The sequence below is a fragment of the Neopelma chrysocephalum genome, unplaced genomic scaffold, assembly GCF_003984885.1.
Source record: "Neopelma chrysocephalum unplaced genomic scaffold, ASM398488v2 Primary Assembly neopelma1_252, whole genome shotgun sequence".
Lineage (NCBI taxonomy): Eukaryota > Metazoa > Chordata > Aves > Passeriformes > Pipridae > Neopelma > Neopelma chrysocephalum.
Genome location: NW_020897914.1, coordinates 313,577 through 337,675, shown reverse-complemented (window position 1 = coordinate 337,675; position 24,099 = coordinate 313,577). Strand labels below are relative to the sequence as shown.

The 24,099-nt window shown below is 38.4% G+C and overlaps 1 protein-coding gene across 5 annotated transcripts in view; it reads left to right on the top strand.

Moving 5' to 3' along the window:
- The window catches only part of UGGT1 (UDP-glucose glycoprotein glucosyltransferase 1), a 43,196-nt gene that overhangs the window by 11,382 nt on the left and 7,715 nt on the right, over window positions 1-24,099 (top strand). For 4 of the 5 annotated variants that reach the window (XM_027703707.1, XM_027703709.1, XM_027703711.1 and 1 more), the window contains 25 exons: window positions 449-509; window positions 2,786-2,877; window positions 3,527-3,677; window positions 3,951-4,070; window positions 4,792-4,877; window positions 5,295-5,430; window positions 6,360-6,491; window positions 7,879-8,043; window positions 8,237-8,357; window positions 9,146-9,244; window positions 10,615-10,638; window positions 11,174-11,268; window positions 11,903-12,109; window positions 12,713-12,844; window positions 13,752-13,882; window positions 16,131-16,226; window positions 16,562-16,664; window positions 17,130-17,209; window positions 17,663-17,852; window positions 19,516-19,674; window positions 21,424-21,509; window positions 21,849-21,933; window positions 22,869-22,957; window positions 23,132-23,236; window positions 23,763-23,847. In XM_027703707.1, coding sequence (XP_027559508.1) covers window positions 449-509; window positions 2,786-2,877; window positions 3,527-3,677; window positions 3,951-4,070; window positions 4,792-4,877; window positions 5,295-5,430; window positions 6,360-6,491; window positions 7,879-8,043; window positions 8,237-8,357; window positions 9,146-9,244; window positions 10,615-10,638; window positions 11,174-11,268; window positions 11,903-12,109; window positions 12,713-12,844; window positions 13,752-13,882; window positions 16,131-16,226; window positions 16,562-16,664; window positions 17,130-17,209; window positions 17,663-17,852; window positions 19,516-19,674; window positions 21,424-21,509; window positions 21,849-21,933; window positions 22,869-22,957; window positions 23,132-23,236; window positions 23,763-23,847 — 2,830 coding nt within the window. The remainder of the gene's footprint in view (window positions 1-448; window positions 510-2,785; window positions 2,878-3,526; window positions 3,678-3,950; window positions 4,071-4,791; window positions 4,878-5,294; window positions 5,431-6,359; window positions 6,492-7,878; window positions 8,044-8,236; window positions 8,358-9,145; window positions 9,245-10,614; window positions 10,639-11,173; window positions 11,269-11,902; window positions 12,110-12,712; window positions 12,845-13,751; window positions 13,883-16,130; window positions 16,227-16,561; window positions 16,665-17,129; window positions 17,210-17,662; window positions 17,853-19,515; window positions 19,675-21,423; window positions 21,510-21,848; window positions 21,934-22,868; window positions 22,958-23,131; window positions 23,237-23,762; window positions 23,848-24,099) is intronic. The other variant, XM_027703708.1, reaches the window with a different exon arrangement.

Here is a 24,099-nt window from a genome sequence, read left to right as displayed (position 1 = left end):
GGTGCTTTTTAGATCTTCTTAAGGCAGGTATTGCACTCTTACTGTGGTTTTAATCTGATCTGTGGGCTGTACTTGCCCATTCTGTGATGGTGCAATCACTAGATCCAAAGTAAGGAAAGGAATTGGAACCCACCATGTGGAGTGAAATCCCCCTATTTTGTGTTGCCAGCCTCCACCTCTACCTTTCTGGCAGCTTCTCACTTCTATTGTGGTTAATATCAAATTAGACACTGAGAGGTGGCACGTGGTTCATGTTTTTGTGCTGCTGAATTGTATGCTGTAAGAAAAATGCTGCATCCCACTGTTCAATAGTATCACAAAGTGCCAGTGCTTCTGATTGCAGCTCTTTATGTTGGAGAGTTAATTATATTAATATGTAAAGTACAAAAAGTAGGATAAGCAGGTACACAGAATGATGATTCACAGCATGATGTTTTTATTTTTGTAGAGCCATAACAAAAACAGTTGTTTCTTCAGAACTCAGAGCAGAAATTGAAGAGAACCAAAAGGTAATACTTCCAGAAAGTAACATAGTGACTTTGCACTTCTGTTTTAATAGAAATTCAAGCTTTGAAAATAATGATTCTGTTTAAAAGTTTAGGTGTTGTTCAAGATAATGACCAGTATTTTCACACACAACTTTGTAGTGTGCATTTCAGAAGAGAAGAAGTGGTGGATTTTCAAACATGGATTAGGAACATAATTTACTTTCTTTGCTCAAATATGAAAATACTATACTTGTTAGAAAGCTATTGCTTGAAAAACAGATATATTAAGCATTTTCTTACAGTTTTAAGGATGCAGAAGAAATTTAGTTCTCATTACCCAATTTGAGATGATGCTTAGGTACCTGTATTCATCAGTGTTTGCCAGGAAGAGTCACAGAATAAATTCAAACCTGCCATGGCTTTAGAATGATTCATACTATGTGGAGGAAATGGTTTCAGTGTTGGTGCTTTGAGAGTGAAACTCTTGAAGGGATAAAATTCATCAGCTAATTCTACATGTGCTTTGAAACAGAATCATAAAAACCCCCAGGTCATGAGGGGCCTTTGGAGGTCACTGGGTAGGCTCTGGTGTTTGCAGCAGTGTTTTGACAGCTAAGTTACATACTTGGCATTTGCAAAGCACTGAAAAAACCAAGAGCCACTTGGGGATTTTGTACAGGCTTTTGTACAGAATTTTGTGCACCAGGTAATGCGGTCTGGATAGAGTGCAAAATAAAACTCTAAGATAACAGTGCAAAAAAGCCAAACAACAGCTTTTGCTATATGATCCGCACTGCTCAATCCACACGTTCCAGTCTCACTGAAAGGTATTATTAGGAAAAAGACAAAGTATGTTAAGTACACACATATTGTTTAAAAATCTAACTAATGATATCTGGCAAGCCCAGTAGTAAATGCAAAGCTACACAACGTCTACTTACAAGTCCCTTGAGATTCCTGTTCTGAGAGAGAAATGCCTTGTTGATTAGTAGTGATAAAATCAGAAAAGAAGGGATAGGGTTTGACACTGTTGTCCTGTGTGATTCTGGAAGGGACAAAGTATAGGATGTAAGTGCAAGGTAAAGCTACCTGGTGGCTTTTTTGTTATGTGTTAGATCAGACTCCTTCACAGGTAAACCCATGGTTTTGTGGATTCTTTTTTTCCAAGAGAATACCTAGGCTACTAGATCCAGATCTGGCTACATCTAACCCTGCCCTTTAGAGCTGTTCTCTGTACAACTCAGTTTGTGTGCATATTATTTGATAGTTAAGTTCACTGCTAGTAGTCTGTTAGAGTTTACTATGTAATTATCCACAGAAAGATACAATTAACACTCAGCTTTTCTCTAGAAGCCTTATTTATTTAATAAAATACGTAATTTTTTTCTGATTAGAAGCTGCTTTCCTGCTCTTGGTACTTCACATGGTACTTTTGCTATTCCTCGGTTTGCTTTGGTCGCTAAGTGTCTCCTTCTGTTCATCTTAACATTTCTTCTTAATAGAAATGTGTGACTGGTACTGTAAGATGAGAGGTATTGGAAGAAAGTTTTTCAGTTTGTAAACATAATTTTTCATGCTAGAGTTGGGAAGTTTGCTTCATCTCTCCCGATTCAATATTGTTCTCTGTGATGGTGCCTCAATACAGGGGCAAGTACCCATTAAAATGGGATACTGCTTAGAGGTACTTGGGAGAAATACCAAAATACTAGTAAGATTTTTTCCATGTGTGTGCTGCCTGGCTTAGGGAGATCAGAGTACAATGGCAGCTCATCTGCTTTCCACTGATGACATATCCACTAGGTCAGGACTTAATTGGTACCTTAAACACAGTAGTTAGTTCCAATAGCGAGCGCCGTGCAAAATCCAGCAGTTGAAGTATTTTCTGCCCAAAATTGCATGTTAAGGAGCTAAGAGAGGGAACTGGATGCTATTTGACCATCTGCTTTGTGGGTTGTCAGCTAAAAAAAATAAATTTAATTATTTATCTCAAGCATTTTAATTATTTTATCTGAGTATGTTTCAAAAGTCTTCTCCGGGACTTTCCAATGCACTGCTGAATTGTGTAGGAAGAAACAAATAGAATTTCAATTTATATGTCTCTGCACTAAATGACTTCAGCTGTGTTTTCCTCTGGTAATGGATGTGTGCAAAAAGTCAGCAAAGACTGCAGTTGAGAAGTAATGTAATGCAATTTGTAATGCAGTAAGGGAGATAAAATCTACAGTTTAACACATCAAACTCTTTAAGAATATTTTCTGTGCAGTGCACTCTTCTAATGGCCTCCTACTTCCTTTCAGTATTTCAAAGGGACATTGGGTTTGCAGCCAGGAGATTCTGCCCTGTTCATCAATGGACTACTAATTGATTTAGACACTCAGGACATATTTAGGTAGGAATGTTTTATTTTTCATAATAATTGTTTCCTGTTTAGAAGCTTTCATCCTGCTTGTGCGTGGATTATGAAGTTATTTAGCCAATTTTGAACCTTCTTCACAAAGTCTATATCTAGATTAGGTTTAATTGATAAGTACTGTAAAAAGGAAAGGTTCCTTCTCTTATTCAAGTGCATTTCTAACAAGAAAGCTAATGTGAAAATTAGAATACCCTTGAAGATTGAAATGGGAAGTCACCTTTGTACTGTTCTTTTGATCTGTTCTATGACTAGCAAGATTTTGATCTCCAAGGCTGTCAGCATACAGGTTTTATTCTGAAGATCGCAGACTAAGTCTCAAAGTATAAATCACTGTAAATTTTTCATCTGAAAACCATCCCATATCTTTGTCAAGATGTGTTTCAATAATGTGCAATTGAAATTATGTACGTATATCATGCATTAGTTATTCTGATTTACTGTCGCTTACCCTAGACATTGAATAAGTTAAAGTTATCTCAATTTTCTTAGGACAGTTAGAAACAGGTGATAAATAAGAACCCAGACATGGTAGACTTTTTTTATACCTTCCGTGTTAACCCTTAGGATAAGAGCAAGTTATTTGCCGTGTCTTTAAACTTCAACACCATTTTCCTTTTCCTTCCAGCTTGATCGATGTGCTCCGCAATGAAGCCCGTGTTATGGAAGGCCTGCACAGCTTAGGAATTGAGGGTCTTTCCCTGCACAATGTTCTGAAGTTGAACATCCAGCCATCAGATTCTGACTATGCTGTGGACATCAGGAGCCCTGCGATTTCGGTGCGTGTGGCTTTAGACAGCAGTACTCGGTTTGCTGCCGGGCAGTGCGTTCTTAAGCTGTCAGGGAACTTTTGTCCTTATCTCACAATCAGCTCTGAAACTGCAGTGAAGACAGAGAGGAAAATGAGGTTATAAATATAATTAGCTCTTTTTTAAAAGCTTAATTTTTTATTTATGCAGCGCTCAGTATAGCGTGTGATTTGCAAATATTTTACAGTCTCAGACCTGAGCAGGAGGAGTGTCAATCATTTAAATGCCTTTACTTTTTCTTAGTGGATCAACAATCTTGAAGTTGACAGTCGGTATAATTCCTGGCCTTCCAGTGTGCAAGAACTGCTGCGTCCCACGTTTCCAGGAGTGATCAGGCAAATTAGAAAAAACTTCCATAATTTTGTAAGTGGTAAACTGAGTAGAAATGAAATGTGCATTTTGTTTTGTCAAGAGCTGGGACATTAGCTTTTGAAATTTGCCTCGCATGTGTGCTGGATGCACTGTCACTCAGCTTGAGATAGGATGCTTTTCTAAAAGGTTTTATTCTACTTGTATTGGTAAGTTATGACTGAGATTCAGAGATTACTGAGCATCTTTGGCATCTACTATGTGCCAAAAATGCTTCATCAGTGGAGGAGACTATCATCTGTTGAGTATAAATTTGGTGTGTTTTGTGATAACACCTAAAGTTTGTTAATGAAATCCTTCAAATTTGTTAAATACCATCTTCTTAGCAGAATTCACAAGAACTTTAGTTGTTTCAGTTGTTTCAGTGCAATTATGCACCAAGACTTCAAAAGATGATCAACAGCCCTAACCTTATTCCTGGGTGTCTTTTTAGTCTCTAGGTAAATTACTTAAAATAAGATCTAATAAGGAGTTTATAAATTCTTCACTGTAATTCTTGGCGTGGGGCAGAGTGGCCCTATAGAAAAAAGAGCTCTGGTTAGGGGCAAATAGGGACTTGAACCACCTCAAGCTGTGGGCCTCATCTCCCTGGCAGTGTATAAAGTTGGACTGATGATAATTCTGCCCTGAGACTTGAATAAAGCAATCTCTGATCAAAACCTCCTTCTTCGCTTCTTAAGGGAATGGAAACTTTTCACTTACTATTTGTGTGCAGGTGCTGATAGTAGATCCTACTCAAGAGACCACAGCAGAATTACTGAACGTGGCAGAGATGTTCTTCAGTAACCACATCCCACTGAGGTAATTGCTGTGTTTTAATGTTTGGGGGGTTTTTACATCGGTTTTATTTTTGTGACTTTTGCAATTGTAAAATTCTCATTGCTAGGACACGGCAGAAATATTACATACCTTGTATTGGAGGTATTTTTTAAATTTAACTTCTGCTATTAGCAAAACAGAGTTCAGTTTCTTAGACAGTCCAAAAGAAATTTAAATTAAGTACTTTTGGATGAGAGAGAGACGAAAAGCAAGATTCTGATGGACTTGTTACAGTTTATATGTCCTAAGTTTGGTTCCTGGCTGCTCTGATCAACTTCTTACCAGGCTATCCCAGATAAAGCCTTTGTCTAAGATGATGGTTGTAGCTGACAGTTGTATGAAAAGTTGATTCTTTATTAGTGTAATAAATTGATGATCTGGGGATCTGTTTGATTGCAGGATAGGACTAGTCTTTGTGGTTAATGACTCGGAGGATGTTGATGGACTTCAGGATCCTGGAGTTGCCCTCCTTAGGACATACAATTATGTGGCACAAGAAATGGACAACAATTATGCTTTCCAGACTGTTATGTCTGTAAGTATTAATTTAAAAGGGAAATTAATGTTTTAATATTTTCCATGTATGTAAGATTATCTTAATGGGCTAACATGTAAATAATGGAAGGAATTGTTCTTTGACTTGGTTAGTATTCAGAGTATCTGCAAATACTAGTACCACGCAATACACGTGTCTTTGCAAAGTGCTTCTGACCTAACTTTATCAAGTAAGACTAAGTTTAAATATGACACTTAACACTTTTGCATGTTTTTTTGATCCTGATCCTGTCCCTTTGGTCATTCTGTCAGTGAGTTCTGAACTGATGCATCCCTTCAATATTATAATTTCGTTAGAATGGGTTCCAGCTGTGTACTTTTGTCACATTAAAGGATAATAAAGGTGCTGGTAAATGCATTTCACCTGTGGTTTGACATTTGTACAAACTGGCAAGCTGGGGCATTAAATTGCTGGTGACTTAAAGACAATGACTTTTATTCTTTTTTTGGGGGGGGTGGTGTATATTTGTAACTCAAAGTAAAATCTTGTGCCTTGAAGAGGGAAACAGTTATCTACTTTACATGTGAGGTCTGTTGTATTGTTTATAAGCATATCCCAGGTTCTGAAGGGACAAGTGGCTCCTTTGATATGCTTTACTTGAGGCTTTTTTCCGCAAAGCACTACTTTCCCCCCTCAAATACCTTTTCTAAGTAAAGGTGCAAGTTATTATGTAAAGAAATATCTATTTACCTTCTTCCAATCTCACTGGAATGACTACGAGGTATAGCAAGATAATTAGAATGGCTACAAGTGCTTAGGAGCTGTTATTGCAGCTAATAAATATGGATATGTGTTTTGCAATCTGGCTGTTAATAACTTATCACAACTACTCTAATACAGGTGACAGCATACCTTGATAAGGACTGAAGCTTTAGGGTTGCAGCTGTAAACTTGTATTCCCCTTTCAGATATATAACAAAGTAAAAACAGGAGATCAGCTGAAAGTGGAGCACGTGGTTAGTGTTCTTGAGAAACAGTATCCTTATGTCGAAGTCAACAGCATCCTGGGAATTGATTCTGCCTATGATCAAAACAGAAAGGTAAGAATTCATGAAATAGAGCTTTTTTCCACCTTTTTTGCTTAAATACCGTTTTAAAAATCTAGTTACATACAATTTCTTGATCCAGTTCTCTTACCAACCAGGGAACTGTTTTGTTATCACATTGAGTGACTTCTGTGCTCAGCACAAGCTTTATATAATATACATAATACGTATAATGTAATACATATTTTTTAAAACCTATATGTATAGTACCAAGGTAACTTCCATGTAACTCCTAAGTCATACTTTCATTCTGGAATGCAGACTTCAGTAGAGCTTAAAATTGCTAGAAAAAATCAAGGTAGTGGAATGGCTCATGGGAAAACCACGAGGCTTAATGTTGGGAGTAATTGGTGTGGGGTTTCTGTATCAGTATTTGAATACTGTGTGAGATAAAGCCATGATGATGAATTCAAAATGCCTTTCCTATATCAAGGCATTCAACAATCTTCTGCAAATAATTCTTGAAGTTATTTTTAGGGCTGATGCTATTCTGTGTGGAGAGGATTGGGAGAACAAATCACTATTGGACCACTTATATGTGAGATGAAGCAGATTTTATTTGAGGTTCTATAGGGGAATGTTTCTGGTTTTGTTGCATATTCTATAACAAATAATGAAAATACTGTAGCTATGTAACACACATGATGCTGCCTACATATGTAAATGTAAGGAATGCAGTCAGGGTTAGAGATGAAGGCTCATATGCACACATGCTTTCCATCTTCCATGGATATGGATATTATTTAGGATAGTGAAGGGAAAAGCCTTCTGAGGAAATGAAAATCCATAAGAGTAAGAGATTTTTGTATGACAGGAGAGGCCTCAACCAGAACCTTTAACCAGTAGAACCTGATTGACTTCTGTCCCTAACAGAGTGTCAGTGACAGTGCCTTTTGCAACAGTTACATGAAAAGAGGAAATTTGTCTTGACATAATAACCCCCTGCTCCACAAGTAAATATTTTCTCACAGGTTTGAGAAACACATTCTTAAAAAAAATAAGAAAATTCTCTACCCTGTCTTGTGTTACAGCTGTCACTGCTCTCGTTGCATTTGCTTTTACAGGCAAAGTCAGATTTCCTGTTGTGCATTTTCTGCTATTACCAGAAAGCGCTCATTGGAATTAATTCACAATATGAACCTGGGGAGTATTTTGCATTTATTTCTGTGTTATGAAGTAACTTTCTTTGCTTTGAAAGTCAAGACGCCTCGTGCATGTAAGATACAGAGTCTTATGCACTGTGTAAAATTAATGTTCTCTATATCACACAGAAGCTGTAAGGATCTCTTGGTGTGTGTGGAATAGACTTGAGGATCTTGCATGGCTCGTTAGGAACCTTCGTGGGCTGACGTGGTAAAGCCTCTTCTTTTCCTGTCTTTAGGCAGCAAGAGGTTACTATGAGCAAACAGGTGTGGGCCCTCTCCCTGTTGTGCTGTTCAATGGAATGCCTTTTCAAAAAGATCAGCTGGATCCTGATGACCTGGAAACCATGACAATGCACAAAATCCTGGAAACCACAAGCATCTTCCAGCGAGCTGTGTACCTGGTAGGTGCTGAGTTCAGCTGTGGCTTTAGAGAGAAATTGGATTTGGAAAAACTGATTCACAAGTCCCTAAATACATAATATACAAGAAAACTTAACTGGCATCATTGCTTTTTACCCTTTTTTTTTTCTTAGGTTATCTAAGGCAGTTATATATGTGAAGTAATGAATCCTGCTTCTTTCATCTTTCCTTCAGGGTGAACTATCTAATGATCAAGATGTGGTTGAGTATATCATGAACCAGCCTAATGTTGTTCCAAGAATTAACTCAAGAATCCTAACATCTGACAGAGAGTACCTAGATCTGACAGGAATGAGTAAGAGATGCTTTTAATTGCATTAAACCTGAAGTATCTGAGTCAAAGACTTTTGCTGTCTCAATGGAAAGCTCTAGTGGCAAATCACTAACACCACCCCAAGTGATGCTCTAACTGTGGTTCAGGGGAGATGTTATGTACAACAGCAACATTAATGTCTACATCTTTTCAAATTAGGAATTTGTTTTGATTTTATACAAACCTTGGGGGGAATATGACTCATAAACTTGAGAAATTAATAATGCTGGGAAAAACCAAGAACAGTCGTATAATGCATATTTTCTATGACTGCATAATGCACAATGTTTTATGATGCATACTGTTTTATACGGCAGCTTGTTTCTTAGTTCTAGCCTTCTTCTGAGCAAGGGTTAACAGTCATTTCTGGAATTACTTCAGATTTAGCAGAACTTTCCATGACTAAATGTTTGAACACCCAGTGCAGTGACATTTTAATGACAGTACAACTGCCTTTTCTGAGTTGCTTGAAAAATAGTTACACAGGGGATTTTTAAATATATATTATTTACATATATTAGCATCAACTAAGTGAGACTTGGACAATTCTTTTGACTGACTTCTGCCTATCAAATATGCAATGCAGTTGTTAAAGTAACTTGTGAGACAACAAAATATATTTCTCAGCCTGTGTATTAACAGACATAAAAAGCGATATTATAAGAAGTGAAATGGGATGTGTTCTTAACGTTCTGGTAATAGTAGTGATTTTTCTTTCATTTTAAGTGAACTAGTTGCTTTGGCATCTTATACTTGTTCTCTTCCTCCAGATAACTTTTTTGTGGATGACTTTGCTCGATTTACCACGTTGGAGTCTAAAGATAAGACAGCTGCTGTTGCAAACAGCATGACCTACTTAACAAAGAAAGGTAACATCTGCAGTGGATTATGAACCCAAATCTTATGTGTGTTTCCAAGCATGTGTACAGTTCTCAACACACACTCTGAGCCTTGGTCAGGCCTGTGGGTAATGGTGCAATCTAAATGTTAAAAAGAAAGATTTTATTTTTTTTTTTTAATAAGACATGACATCTGCATGGAACAAGAACGTACCCCTCTTTAAACCCAGCCCAACATTTTACTGAATAATGAAGTCCCACTCAACCTGCTCCCCCTGTACTGTGACCTGCAGAAATGCAGCAGTGTAAGCTCTGATCCTGCAGTGACAATGACTAGAAAAATATGAAAGGGGTTCTAGCTCTCTGTCTCATAATTCAAAATTCCTAAAAGTTACATGGATTCAGAAGGTAATTGTTACTGCCCATTATATAAGACAGCACCTAATGTGTTTGGTGCTGTTTTTATTGCCCCAGTGTATGAACTGCTTTTTCAATGACAGTATTGTCACAGTTACACATAAAGTCTCCCATCAGTGTTAAAACTCAGCTGTACCTTTCAGTGTAGGAAATGCATGCACAGATATGATACAGAGCCTAATCAGGCTTACTCAGACATCATCAGGCCTTTCCTATATCCATTTCAGTTAGGTATCAGAAATAAGCTGCTGTCATTTGACTCAATTCTTCTTGTTCCTGACTCTCCCAGGTTTCCCCAGTACTATCTCCAGCCACTGTCACCTGTGTGCACTACCTGGAATGTTCCCATTGTTCTTTCTGTCTCGTGTTTGCCCTTGGTTCATGTTCAGTCACTTGGATCTGTACAAGTTTCTTGTTTTGCCTTTGTAGAGCATTAATTAAACCTACACCTCTGCATGCTCATTTGAAAGTGCATTAATTTGCAATTTCATGGCTTGACATTTTTGGGTCACTGCCTTTTCTGTCACTTAAGATATTTAATAGCTGCTACCTGATTACAGTAATGCTGTAGCACATTTATTTTCTAAAATAATAGGGAAGTTATAAGTATTGCTGGCTCAGCACCAGCTCTGATAAAGCACTGCCATGCTGATTTTTAAAGAGGGAAGATAAAGGGTCACATCCAAGTCACGATGGTATGGCAGTGTTTCAAAATGATCTTCAGAATGATGCCCTCACCCAACCATATGTGTAGTATAACTAATACTGCAGCATGAAAATATAACATCCATCTATCTGAGGGGAAGAAAAAGTCAAAGCTTTATTCTAGTAAAATCAGCACAAACTTGTTGCTTGTTGGATTTGAACTGTAGTGATTCAACTGTGCCCAGTACAGTACTGCAACTTCTTGATACACATAGGGATTATTATCGAATTATTAATGTCTCTCTCCTTTCCCCCTTTCCTTTCTGCTTTTTGACCAGGAATGTCTTCCAAGGAGATCTATGGTAACTCACTCTTTGGCATTTCATATGTTGTTCTGGGAATTTTTGCTTCCTTTTTAACTCTGGCTTTAGAACCATCAGGGAATGAAGCAAGCTGCTGTTGAAATGCATGTTTGCTCCAGCACTTTTGTCTCTATACAAAACTGATTTTGTAAACTAACATCTTCGGTGCAAAGATGTGGTAGGTCTGTACCCTAGTTGGAATCTGCAAGTTATTTATAGGTTTCTTTATAATTTGTAATTAAAAAGGCAGCAAACAAACAAAAACACTAAAAGAATCCAGCTTAGGAAGAGTGATGCATGCTGACCCACGTGGGTTTTTCGAATGACCTAATGAAAATTAATGTATCAGTACCATTATTCTTGTCTTGCCAGGCTTCATAGCTTAGCTTCATCCATAACTTTCCTATGAAATTTTACTCTTTTTGAATTCTTTGCATGTGCATTATAGTTTACCTCCAAATGATGAAAAACAGAAGCTTTCCTTCCCTCCACCCTCCAATTTCTCCTGCCATTTTTTTTTTTTTTGTAATTGCAGATGATTCCTTTGTTAGACCAGTTACTTTTTGGATTGTTGGTGATTTTGATAAACCTTCAGGGAGGCAATTGTTGTATGATGCCATTAAACATCAGGTGGGTAATGTTTTCATTGAAATGGGTTAGCAGTGCTAACAAAGCACTTGGTAGAATCTTGAAAAACACAAGTTGTGTATGACCTGAGGAGACTGGATTTCTCTGCAGGGTCTCCAATTTCCAGCCTCATCTTTTTTGTAGGGGCTGAAACATCGCTGATCTTGTGTTAGGACAGAATTCCCTCTTGGCACTATGCTAATACAATAAAAATGTTCTTTTAAGCCCATGGTGTTCAACTGAAAGGTCTGTGTTGTAGTTTGGAGATGAGCGTAAGCATTGCTCTCTGCTCTGTCTCATTTCTTTTGGGAGGATAACTGAATCATAAAAGCACACAGCTTACTGCTAAATCACTGATTTGCCAGACTCTGAGTGGTGGTCCTAGATCTCCTATGTAGCACAGGATTATCTAGAAGATTCCTGTCACACTGGTGCCTATACATAAGCTAAATACTTGATGTTAAATTAGTTCATTCATAGTTTTAACCTTGTGCTTTACTTACCCAATTTAGAAGCTGATTTTCTGGTTAAGAAATGCAAGGCTTTTGCTATAGTGTTATTACAATAGCTGCATTCATCTCATTTAAACCCCACCTGCAATCTAAAACTTTCTCAATGCTTGTTTTGTTAAACACAGAAATCCAGCAATAATGTTCGAATTAGCATGATTAATAATCCTAGTGAAGATCCCAACAGCCAGAATACAGTTGTTGCTAAAGCCATATGGGCAGCTCTGCAGACACAAACGTCAAATAATGCCAAGAACTTCATCACCAAGATGGCAAAAGAAGAAACTGTGAAGGCATTGGAGGCAGGAGCTGACATCTTGGAATTTGCTGTTGGGGTAAGCATGTCTGTTGGCATTTGCAAGGGTGAGGTGCTTTGCTTGTTCCTCTAATGAGTTTTTTAGTGTAGTATATTCCTATGCAGAAGGTGCAGTAACAATGGAGAGTAACACTGTTGGGTTTGCTTACTTGTTTTTTTTAATCTCTGGTAACTAAACTTACCTAAATATAACAGTTCATTGAAACATAAAGTAAATCTTCAAACACATCAAAGCTATGTAACTTCGAAAAGTCAAAAGAAATGTCACTTCAGGGATCTCTTAAAGGGAGTAATTTTTTTCTTGGGTGGTTAAGAGAGGGATTTTTTTTTTAAAGCTGAGGAAAAAATGACATTTCTCAAAGTATGTTTAAAAAATTTAGACAAGAATCACTTAAGAAGAATGGAAGTGGTCTAAGTAGCTGTGACCCTTCACAGCAGAAGTTGGGATAATGTTTGAAGGTGACAGGCAAAAACTAGGCTCAAGACCACAAAGAAAAGGGGGGCAGGGATCAATTTTAGCAGGATATGAAGATATTCTTGAGTGTAAACAAAAAGATGCATTTTAAAAAGTGTGCTGAAGTCAGCATTTCTTCCTATTTCAATGTCAATTATTATCTTTCAGGGTATGGATACCAATATTTTCAAAGAAGCCTTTGAATCTCCCAAGGTGGATTTTATTCTGTCCCATGCAATGTATTGCAGAGATGTTCTAAAGCTGAAGAAGGGGCAGAGGGCTGTGATCAGCAATGGACGGGTGAGATCAATCAGCAGACAGTAAAAGAGAGATTCCACATGTGGGAAAGCAGCTGATCCTGAGCAACAGAGTTTGGGGACCAGACACAGGAGTCTCAGCCTTTTTCAAGTCTCAGCAGCCTTTAGGATTCATTCAGACCTATGCGACTTTTTCTTTGTGCTGTGTGCAGTTAGTTGTTGGTGTTTGGTACAAATTCAGATCTCTCAGTAAAAGAGTTCCTTTCATGCTGGCAGTGAATTGAGTCCAGGGGTGGAAAAGGCTGGTAGATTTGAAAGATTGTGCTGCTTCAGTTCACTGGACAAGATGCTGCTGTATCTGGCCCTGACCACAGTGCCTTGATCTCTGCCACCAGCTCTTTTTATGATAGTTTATCTTAGATAAGGTAAATGATGTTACAATAGTATTTCACTGCAAATAATGAAACCCAACTATGTACAGCATTGTGTTTTCTTTTGTCATCTGCTTCCTAGTTAGGAAAAATCCCATGCTGGTCCTAGTGGTTACTGTATGCTTCAATGGGTTAAAGGTCTCAGGTGGTGAGTTTGGTATTCTATTTCTCTCACTAGCAAAACAGCAAGACTTTTCTAGGTAGCTTTTAGGCTTCTGAAGGCTAGAGGAGGGACATTTGCTGGAGTCTTGCTAGACTACTGGAATTGGCCTGGTATTCTATTGCCCCTTCCAGATGTAGTATTGCATGTATAATTTATTATGCATTTTATGCCTTAGTTTGGGACTCCTGGCTCTAAATAGCTAGATTTACCTGTTAAACTCTGCTGCCATTGCTGCAGTGTGAACAGTTGGCTCCCACTGAGATTAAGCTGGAGTATTTATTTAAATTCATCTTTGAATTTTATTTCAATGTAGCCTTTACCTAACAATGGTGATTCTACTTTTTTTTTTTTGGTAGATTATTGGCCCATTAGAGGATGGTGAGATGTTCAATCAGGACGATTTTCATCTCCTTGAAAATATCATACTGAAGACATCAGGCCAGAAAATCAAATCTCAGATTCAGCAGCTGGGATTCGAAGAAGATCTGTAAGTAAATGTGAGGAGGCTTATAAAAAGGTGCTGGTACTCTGATAACATGACTGTCTGCAGCCTGGAGAAAGCTTTGTCGAGTACACTCTGGGTGGGTGCTACACTTGTGTTCCTGTGGTCAAGGCTCAGCTCTTCAGAGGGCAAGGGAGAAGGGAAAAAGGTGTAAATTATTTGGTTTAAAGTGCCTTAGTGACTTCTCTGTAGTTCACCGTCTCCTGGAGCTGTGACTATCCCCGAGATTCAGGAGGCCATTCTGACACCCTGACTGCACTACTGTGCTCACAGCTCATCATTCTGGAGGCATCATCTGTATGTAGTACAACCTGCCATGGCTGGTCCGTTGCCTTGTACTGGAGATTGCAGAAATTGTGTTGGCTGGAGCCTCACTGAGGAGCAGCAAGAAACTGGGAAAGTGCCCGAGTCTGTTGGAATTTACTATGGAATGTTGAAATGAACGTGAAACTGTAAAAGCATTGGCACTTGCTGAGCTGGTCCCTGGATCACGGCAGCAAGGGCAGCAACAGCCTGCAGTGTTACCTGAGGAGTTCAGGAGGTGGATGCTTGGATTAGGGGCAAGGAGGGATACAGGTGGACTGAAAAAATCCTGGGGGTGGGGATGCATTGTGCAGGGGCTGGCTAAATTGACTGCTGTGCTCAGCTAGATGAAGTTCCATTCAAGGTTTAGTTATTTGCTGCTGTGAGATGAGTTATAAAGTGGTATAAACTGCATTTATTCTTCAAAATGGTTTATGCACTGGATTACCTTTTGGCTCCTCCAAAGGACAGAGAAGCCTAGCTTCTCATTAGTCCTAAGGCCTTCAGACTACTACTGTTTTTTTTCCCCTGGCTAAATCTTACCTGACACACTGTTTTAAATCAAGTGCCTCTAATATGTCAGTGTTTAATAACTCATTGGTAAGGTTACTACAGTAGATTTAAAAGCAGAAAGAAGGGAAGCAAGTGAGACAGTGGAGTACACTTTCTGAATTTGTTAAGTGCTTCTTGGCTTATAAACATAAAAGTTATTGTAGTAATATATTTCCCTATCAGTATTATGGAATCATGTCAACTGCTTTTAACTTTTTAGAGAGAAACACTAGGAAAAGAGGCAGAGATGAGAAAATAAAAGTCATAGTTCTAGATAGTTATTGCACAAAGCATAGAGGTGAACTAATCAAAAGAAAGTCATCTTGAAGTTCAGAAGAACAGGAGTCCCCTGTGTTTGTGTGTTGGAGCTCAGAGCTGTGGAGATAGTTTGTCCCATATTAAGCATCACAGTTTTCTATGGTGCTGCTTGATTGTTAAAGGCTGGTGGTCAATTATGTTAAGCATGAGGTCTGTTCTGCAGAAGTCTTGTGTTATTCTGAATCCTAGGAGAACAGGTTTTAACAGCATTCCAAACACTTTTGCATCCACTGCTATGTTGGAAGGAGTTTGAATATAGGCTACTTTTGGACAGAACAGTGGGTTTTTGGTTTTTTGTAGGTTTGAATGCTGCAAAAGTTTTTCAAAAGCTTTTGAAATTATCTACTGTGTTGGAAAAACACTGTAGAACTTGGCAGATTTCACCAGGCTTGTGGGTTTGGTATGAACAATTTGAACAGCTGTAAGTCTGTGAGACTTACTTAACTCAGGAAAAGCTGACAGACCTTTAAGTTACAGTATTGCTTCTTGGCAAAAGCACGATGCACAAATCAATTTTTGTTGAACTTTCAAGAGGTTTTACATCTTCAAGATGGAATGTATTCTTAAAATACGAGACTGAAAATTTATGGGAATAATAAAAAGGGAGAAGTTGTCAAAAGAATTATCTTTTATGATAGGACCCCTCTCTCTCTCAAAAGTTTCTCCACATACAGAATTGCTTCCTAGTGCTTAGAGTTACAATGTAAATTGGGAAGATCACTATGGAACAAGGGTTTGAGAGTTTGGTGCAGTTCAGGAATGCAGTGCCTGTAAGATAGTTGACCCCTAAAATGCTAAAATACCCCTAAAAATACAGCTCTTCTGTATTTGTTAGAGTTAAACCCTTTGGCACCCTCAGTAATAAGGCTGCAACCTGTTCAAATTACTGGTGGATTAACCATTAAATATGTTTAATTCTTCAGAGCTTGTGTAGGGAGGTAGTAGAAGTGTTTGTGTATCTGAATTCTGTCTGCCTTCTCTTTTGCTGCTGACTGGCAGAAATGTGATAAGTACAGGCATTTTTTTAAGATCTGCAAACCTTTCTTTTCCTTCTTTTCAGGGCAAGTGACTTGGTAATGAAAGTGGATGCTCTTCTTTCTGCTCAGCCAAAAGGAGAGGCAAGGATTGAGTATCATTTTTTTGAAGAACAGTACAGGTATAGGATTTCTGGCATTTGCTGAACAATATGCTTTTCTGTGCCTTTTAATTTTCCTATTGTTTTATGTTGCATTTAGTTCTTAAAAAAACTCTTAAGTAGCAATTGGAAAGTCCCCAACAGTTTTCAGGAAGAAAAAATTCCAGAAATTAATTTTATCTGCCTACCTCTCTCTATACACATGTATGCATATACCTATTTTTTCCTCTGTCTAGTTTCAGAAGGTGCACAGCATTTAAAGAAGCAATTTGAGTTCAGAAAGAGATGGACAGTAGTGATTTTCATATGTTTATCCATATGTTTGATACTTCAGAATTGTGTTTTCTTCTGTTTAGTGCAGTTAAACTGAGACCAAAAGAGGGGGAGACTTACTTTGATATTGTGGCTATTGTTGATCCTGTGACCAGAGATGCTCAAAGACTTGCTCCGTTACTTTTGGTATGTGGGCAGTGTTGTTATGCACTTCAAAAGTTTGTCTCAGTTCTGTCATTTTGAAATGTTCATCTTCCTCCTTAACTGGGTGGTGACCAGTGGCCTTCTAATAGTTGAGCTGCACAATACATTTATTGGTGGAAAAACTAGTTGGGCTGTACTACACACTAACAAAATCGTGCTGAGGTATTGTCTTGAGAGCTTTTAGTTTCACTGTTTGAACAGTTTAGTTTGCAATTACTCTGTTCTTGAGGAAGAAAGTCTCAGCATGCCAAAAAGAGTGTCTGCAATGGGAGGAGCAGGTAACTCTTCTTAAAACCACCAATTAAGAGTTGAGTGTGGTAAAGCAATCATGAGAAGGGAGGATTGGGAACGAGCAGGTAACATGCCTCCCTGAGGTCCTGTTTATAAAAGCAGTGGTCAGCTTTCCTCATTAGCATTTTAAGGGATGTCTCTTTCTCTTTACTTTAGGTTTTGAACCAGTTGATAAATATGAACCTGAGAGTGTTTATGAACTGCCAGTCCAAACTTTCTGACATGCCACTGAAAAGGTAAGCAATTCCATGCCAGGGTTAAAGAGAGAGAGAGAGTAAAACCTGTTGGAATGTGCAAGCACAGGAGCATGGTCAAATGTCCTATAGGAAGTCTCAATAACTGCTTTGAGATCATTTATATAATAGCATAATTTCCCAGAGAGAATCTGGGAATTTGTGGACAGCATGAGGTAATTCTGCTGGTTTACAAGTTGGGTGCCTTTATTCATATATATAAAAAATTAAATAACTTACTAATCTTAATGATTGAATCTTGCACGTTCTTGTTTGGTCCTTCAAGAAGGAAATTCTGACCTGTTCTAAGGTCAACACAACCTATGTTGCTTTGGACAAAGCCTTGGAGACATTGGAGGCCAGGGAAAGCTGAAGCCATCTGCAAGTTCAGTGAGAGTGAAATATTAGCAAAGTTTGGCAGAAATGTGTTCTAACATTTTCTTTCCAAAATTTCAGCTTTTATCGCTATGTTTTGGAGCCAGAGATTTCCTTCACAGCAGAGAATAACTTTGCTCCAGGACCTATTGCCAAGTTTTTGGATATGCCCCAGTCTCCACTGTTCACTCTGAACCTAAATACCCCCGAGAGCTGGATGGTGGAGTCTGTCAGAACCCCCTATGACCTTGACAATATTTACTTAGAGGAGGTAAGAGAAACCAGTATTTTCCCACTACTGCATTTAAATGGTGGTGTTTTTCCAGGGCTTATTTTTGTTATGGGAAAGAAATGTAGAATTTTAAAATGCCAATAAACATAGAACTGTGGATATTTGCAGACCTCTAAATTCCAGGAGGGATGCAGGGAAACCTAAGCTCCCTGACAGCAAGATTGCTGTTCTCAATTCCTCATGGATGCCTGAACCAGAGGTTCAGAAATACTGGTGGCTTGAAGCAGGACCTTTGCCTTGCTCCAAGAAGCCACCAAGCTGGTTTCAGCCACCTGTTCATTTTCCCAGCTTTTGTTACTGACAAACATTCCTGTGGCCCACAAAAGGACATGCAATATCAATACAAGAGTAAAACCATGCAGCAGAAATCTGCCCAGCTGCTGTAGGTTCAGGGGCTCACAGCTGTTTGAACGGGCCTTGAAGCACACTGTTAAACTATGGATCTGGGCAGTGCTGCCCCCCATACATGGGAATAAATAAAAAAACTGTCTGTTGCACGTGTAATGAGACTGTCAAACCCCTTATAAATAGGCCTCTGGAAAAGCAGCAGTCTGTACAGCCTTGTGGTCATTACAAACATGGGTTCCTTTCTCACTGAATGTTTATTGTTAGTCTCCTCTTATTTTTGCATCTCTCTAATATTGTTTGGGAATATGATGCATTATTGTGGTATATTCTGATATTCCTAATCCTGTACTAGCTATTCAGAAATCTAGAAAACCGGGTGTGGTGTTGTGTGGTTTGGGTTTTGGTTTGGTATTTCTGGGTTTAGGACTTTTTTTGCTTTTCATCTCTTAACTGTAAAGCCCTTAATGAACCACTGATATTGCTACACATTTCAAGCCTCTGATTCTCAAGCCCACCCCTTAGATAAATTGAAAGCCTGAGAGAGGGGGAGATAAAATGCTTCAGGCATTCGAAGTGCCATCCTGAGCTTCCAAATAAACAGCAGCTTTACTTTTGCAGGTGCACCATTTCCAGCTCCCAATATCCAGTCTGTTGGTGCTGTAGCAATTAAACTGTCCTTTTGGATGTGCATGAGAGAAGATGCTTTGTGAGATTAGACTAATATTCTGCTTATGTACTGTCCTCAGGCTACATCTGAATTTAGCCTGGTAGGGACCCAAGTTTTTTGGGTTTGTGGGGGGTGTTTTTTTTATTCTTCTTTTCTTGGCACTTTAGTTTGGTGTAGAGAAAAAGAAATTGATGTTTCTTGACAGTACCTTACGCACTGTAAGAGTAACACAAAGCAAAACAAAATGCATATTTCCGATGGTTAATATTAGGTGAGACCAGTTTTAAACAGATTTACAGTCAAGGTTCTGGAGCCCGTCATATACCTTTTATGAAACGCCAGAGTACATTCTCTGGTAAATGTTAAAAAAAATTAAAATTGTGGAATAGAGCAACAATCCTTCCCTTTTCTTATCCTAGCATATTACCAGTTGAGATTCAAATTTATTTGGTCAGGGCCACTCTTAACAATATTTGTGTGAAATTTGTCACTAGAAGGAGCTGAGATCTTGGAGGCTTTCTAGATATTTGTTGAATAATAAAATTACTCTGGTAAAATTATGACTAAAGGACTAAAAATTGGCACTTCAGAGCTAGTGCTGTAGCCAGCAATATGTGTTCCTTACAGGTGGATAGCGTCGTAGCTGCGGAATATGAACTGGAGTACCTGCTGCTGGAAGGCCACTGCTATGACATTACTACTGGGCAGCCACCTCGAGGACTCCAGTTTACACTGGGGACTTCAACCAGCCCTGTCATCGTTGATACCATCGTTATGGCCAACTTGGTAAGTGTTCCACTGAAACGGGCAACAGCTCACTGGTGCTCCAGTCAGCACAGCCACTTGCACAACCCTCTGAGGATTTTCTGGTGTGGGGGTTGTGGGTATGGGTTGTTGCTTGCACTCCACAGATGTCTCCAAATACATCAGAAGCACATCGCTTCTAACACTGGCTGAAACCTTGCAGTGTTTGTGCTGTCTCTTACCTTTTTCAGGATGTGCTCTTTTCCCTTCAGCTGGCTGAGAAGGGTCTTCTGGAATGCCTTAAAATGCTGCCAGTATTGCTAAGCAACCTCTTTCCAGGGAAGGTCAGACAGCTGTTTTTCCTAGTTGTGGTACCCCTTAGGCCATCTACTCTGGTACTGTGAGCCTCAGGTGGATGGCTGTCTTGTTTTGGGGCCCATTTCTTCAGGAGATCTGTGGAACAAATGGAGAGAGTCAGCAAGTATAGCCAACATTGTAGAAAGTAAAGGAAGTGTGAAAGAATGGGAATTGCTTATTTTAGTTGAGAAAAGGTGCTGGAAATCCAAGCATATGACTGGTCCCTGCAGCTGCCTTTGTAAGGTCACGGGATAAGGGATCAGTCTGTTCCCAGTCTCCACACTGGGCTGTGGGAGAGGTAACGGACTGAAATCATGGCTAAGGAAGTAAGTCACTGGAATGTTTTCATGAGATGTAATGTTACTGTAAAACTAGAGTAAATTGACTCCTGTGTTGTTTTTTTTTTGAAATCTTTAAAGGTATTAAAGAAAAAAAAAAGGAAAAAATATTCACTGATGCAAAATACTTATTTTTAAATTCTTACGCTCATTTTCTCTTTGTCTGCGCCTTTTCTTAGCCAGAACATATCCTAGAATGGTGTAGTATTTCTGCCTGTAGAAAGGAATGCGTCCCTTATTTTACATGTGAACACACTGTGTGTGTGTATGTTGGGAAGTAAAGCTTACTGGCTCAGAGGTGTCCTTTTTCTAATTAGCTAAACCAGAGTGTTGGTACCACAGGGTACAATGCTGTATCTGGGAGTTCTCTTCCTCAGTGTCTGTACTGTGCAGGGGCATCAAGAGACCAGGAAGACGCCCTGTGCCATTTTTTTAAATATTTTTAAATTTTGTTTTTATAGTAGATTGGTTTACATAGGAAGTGCAAGCTTTTGGGGCCACAGTACAAAACTGGATGGGCCACTGAAGCTGTTTATATCTTCTATAGGTGTAATGATCTAAATCACAGAAGAATACTCACATCTGGAATCTGAAGCTTCAACTAGAATACAATATTTGAATTTCATGTTGTAATTTTTTAAGTTCTGTAGAAGACGTGTCTTGTAACATATGAATTATATTACTGTTTCCTGCTGTAGATAAAATACCAGTTTGTTAAGCTTCAGAATTCTTTTAGATTTTGTTGTCTACTGCTGTGTAGTTACCAACTAGTGTTTTGAAATTCCCTCACTCCTTCATGAAGGCAAGCTTTTGCAGAAAAAGACTTTGGGATTGCACTGTTCCCATCAGAACACTCTGAAAGTTTTTCTCTCATCTAACAAATAATGCTACACCTCTACATACTCCTGTTTTGAATTTTGTATGGAATTTTTTGGGGTTTTCTCCTGTTCTCTGGGTTTTAAAGCCTTAAGGTTGTGTTAATCAGCTGACTTGCAAATAACTTTTCAGGTATAAAACAGTGAGTAAAAATACATGACTTAAATTTTTCTGCATTTGCATTTTCTGGAAACTAACAAATATTCTTTTCACTTTCCAGGGTTACTTCCAGTTAAAAGCCAATCCTGGTGCATGGACTCTAAGACTGAGAAAGGGCAGATCTGAAGATATTTACAGGATCTACAGGTAGGACAGTATAAGAAATACTTCAGCCTTTTTCTTATGAAACTTCTCAAGTAGGTAGGCATTGTAATATGCGAATCTAACTGTTCCCTTGCCAAAGTGTAGTGACTTGAACAGCAAATTAAACAGCAAATTACATTTCATACTGAACATAAGTTATGCAAGATGCAATTAATTAAAAAACTCAGTAAGTGTGTTGAAATACGTGTATTTGTTACTTTGTCGCATATCTCAAACCTGTTTTACAGTGTTGAGGCTTAATACATGTAGAAAAATGTGCAGAAGAAATAAAAACCATATTTCTGCTTTGTAGTAAAAGCGAGTATTTTACTGTATTTTCAGCCACGATGGCACAGACTCTCCGCCTGAGGCTAGCGAAGTTATTATCGTTCTCAATAACTTCAAGAGCAAAATTATTAAAGTGAAGGTGAGTTTAAAAACTGGAGTTGCTCTTAGAAAGGACTCTTTCACCAACAGTAGGGAATAAACTGATTAAAGCCTGATCTCCCTTCCCACAAGCCCACACTTGAGTCAGTCTACACAAAGCTCACATTATGGTATCAGTGATAGAGAACATTATCTGTAGACTTGATTTGGGCTTTTGATACAGGGGAGAATGACTTTAAGTGCTGTTCCTTTTGTATGTCCCCGAGAAACAATTATACTCATGTTTTCCTGACCTAGTTGTGCTTGTGGCTTCAGGAAAAAGCAGTTTTATATGACATCTATGTGTCTGTGCCAGTATTTTATTTGTTACAGATAAATTTTATTTGTCTGGCAATACATTTTGTATCAGTCTGACACAGAGTGGGTGAGAATACATTTTTAAAAAGATAAAAATGTTAAATTACTTATCTACTGCCTCTTAGGGTTGCCAGCCAGGTAATGACAAAGCTGAGAAATTTAAGGAGGACAACTGATAGATAAGTGATGGCTATAACACAGTCAGTTCACACTTCCTGACAGCATTTGCTTGTGCCTGAGTAATTCTGGAATGTTCTCCTGATTCACTGCCTATGTATCTGCTTTGAAGTCTTTTTTTTCTTTGTTTTTTTTTGTTTGAGGTGTGTGTGTTGGTTTCTTTGAGGGTTTTTCTTTGCCAGTCTCAATCATCAAGGTTGCTCACTAAACACCTCTTAGGAAAGCATTTTAACCATTCAGACTAAGGTGCCTTTGGTGTCTAAAAGCAGCTGTGGAATCCCTTTGGAAAATGTCACTTCACTTAGCTTTTAGGTTACCTGTCAGCTCATGGGGCATAATTCAAACAGGTACAAACAGAACCAGGTACAAACAGAACCAGTGTCAGGATAACATTTGCCCAATATATGGATCCACTCACTAAAGCCATGTTGTGCCCTACAGGTTCAGAAAAAGCTTGATATGATGAATGAAGATCTACTAAGTGATGGCACCAGTGAGAATGAATCTGGATTTTGGGAATCTCTCAAATGGTAAAACTAATTCAATGATAACCTACAAGTCTCTTGAAACTGTAAAACTATTTGACAAAGCCATTATGTCTGTGATATTCCACAGCTGTATCTGCATTTTCTGTATCTGCAGCCTTTCCTAAACACCTGGCCCTTGCTATCTTGTCCTTCATGTAACCATATTTGTCCTTTCAGGGGATTCACAGGAGGACAAAAGAATGAAGATGTGAAACAGGATAAGGATGATGTACTAAACATATTCTCTGTGGCTTCAGGACATCTATATGAGAGATTCCTACGGTTAGTTCAGAATTTGTAATCCAGGGATGTCAAGTGATAATGTGACCTGCTTTGCACAAGGAAAATGTGTAGCATTTGCAAGAGTATAAAAAAATCTACTGTATCATAGGAACTTTTGTCTGCAGAATATTCATGAGTTCAAATAGTTTCATAGATGGTGTGTTGCTGTCCTAAATTTTCTCACTACAATGTAACTAATCTGTTGTTAAGAAGTTACAGTCATAGTTGCTTTGCAAAAGGAATCTAACTTCTGTTCTTAAAGGACTGTGAAAGGCAACAGGTCATATATTCTCTAACAAGTTAAAATATACAGATGTGGGGGGTTAGTAATTTTGTAGATAAAATCAGGCAATTTACAATAGGTTGAAGCTACCCACTTTTTCTTCATGTGTGAAGGTTAGTTACCTGACACATAATTGCAAATAGTTTAATCAAGTAAACCAACAATTAGTAATTGTTACAGAGCTTGTCTCTAGTGGGTGGCAGCTTTTCCTGTAACTGCTTAATTTATTTTTTTTTTTGATAGCATAATGATGTTGTCTGTGCTGAAACATACCAAGACTCCTTTAAAGTTTTGGTTTCTGAAGAACTACTTATCACCTACATTCAAGGTTTGTTACTAATTAGAAATTTATTCAATGATGGGGAATAAATGCCACAATCTGCTTCTCCCTCCCTTCCCAATGGCTGTGTTGTACCAGCATCCCTTGGAATGCCTCAGATGAGAATGTCAGCTGATGTAACAATGGGACAACTTGTTCCAGTAAAAAAATTCTCGTAATTCTTTTCTCTCATTTTATTACTCCCACTTACACTGCTTTGTATACTCCTAAATAATTCTTCCATCTGTGAAATTTTATGAT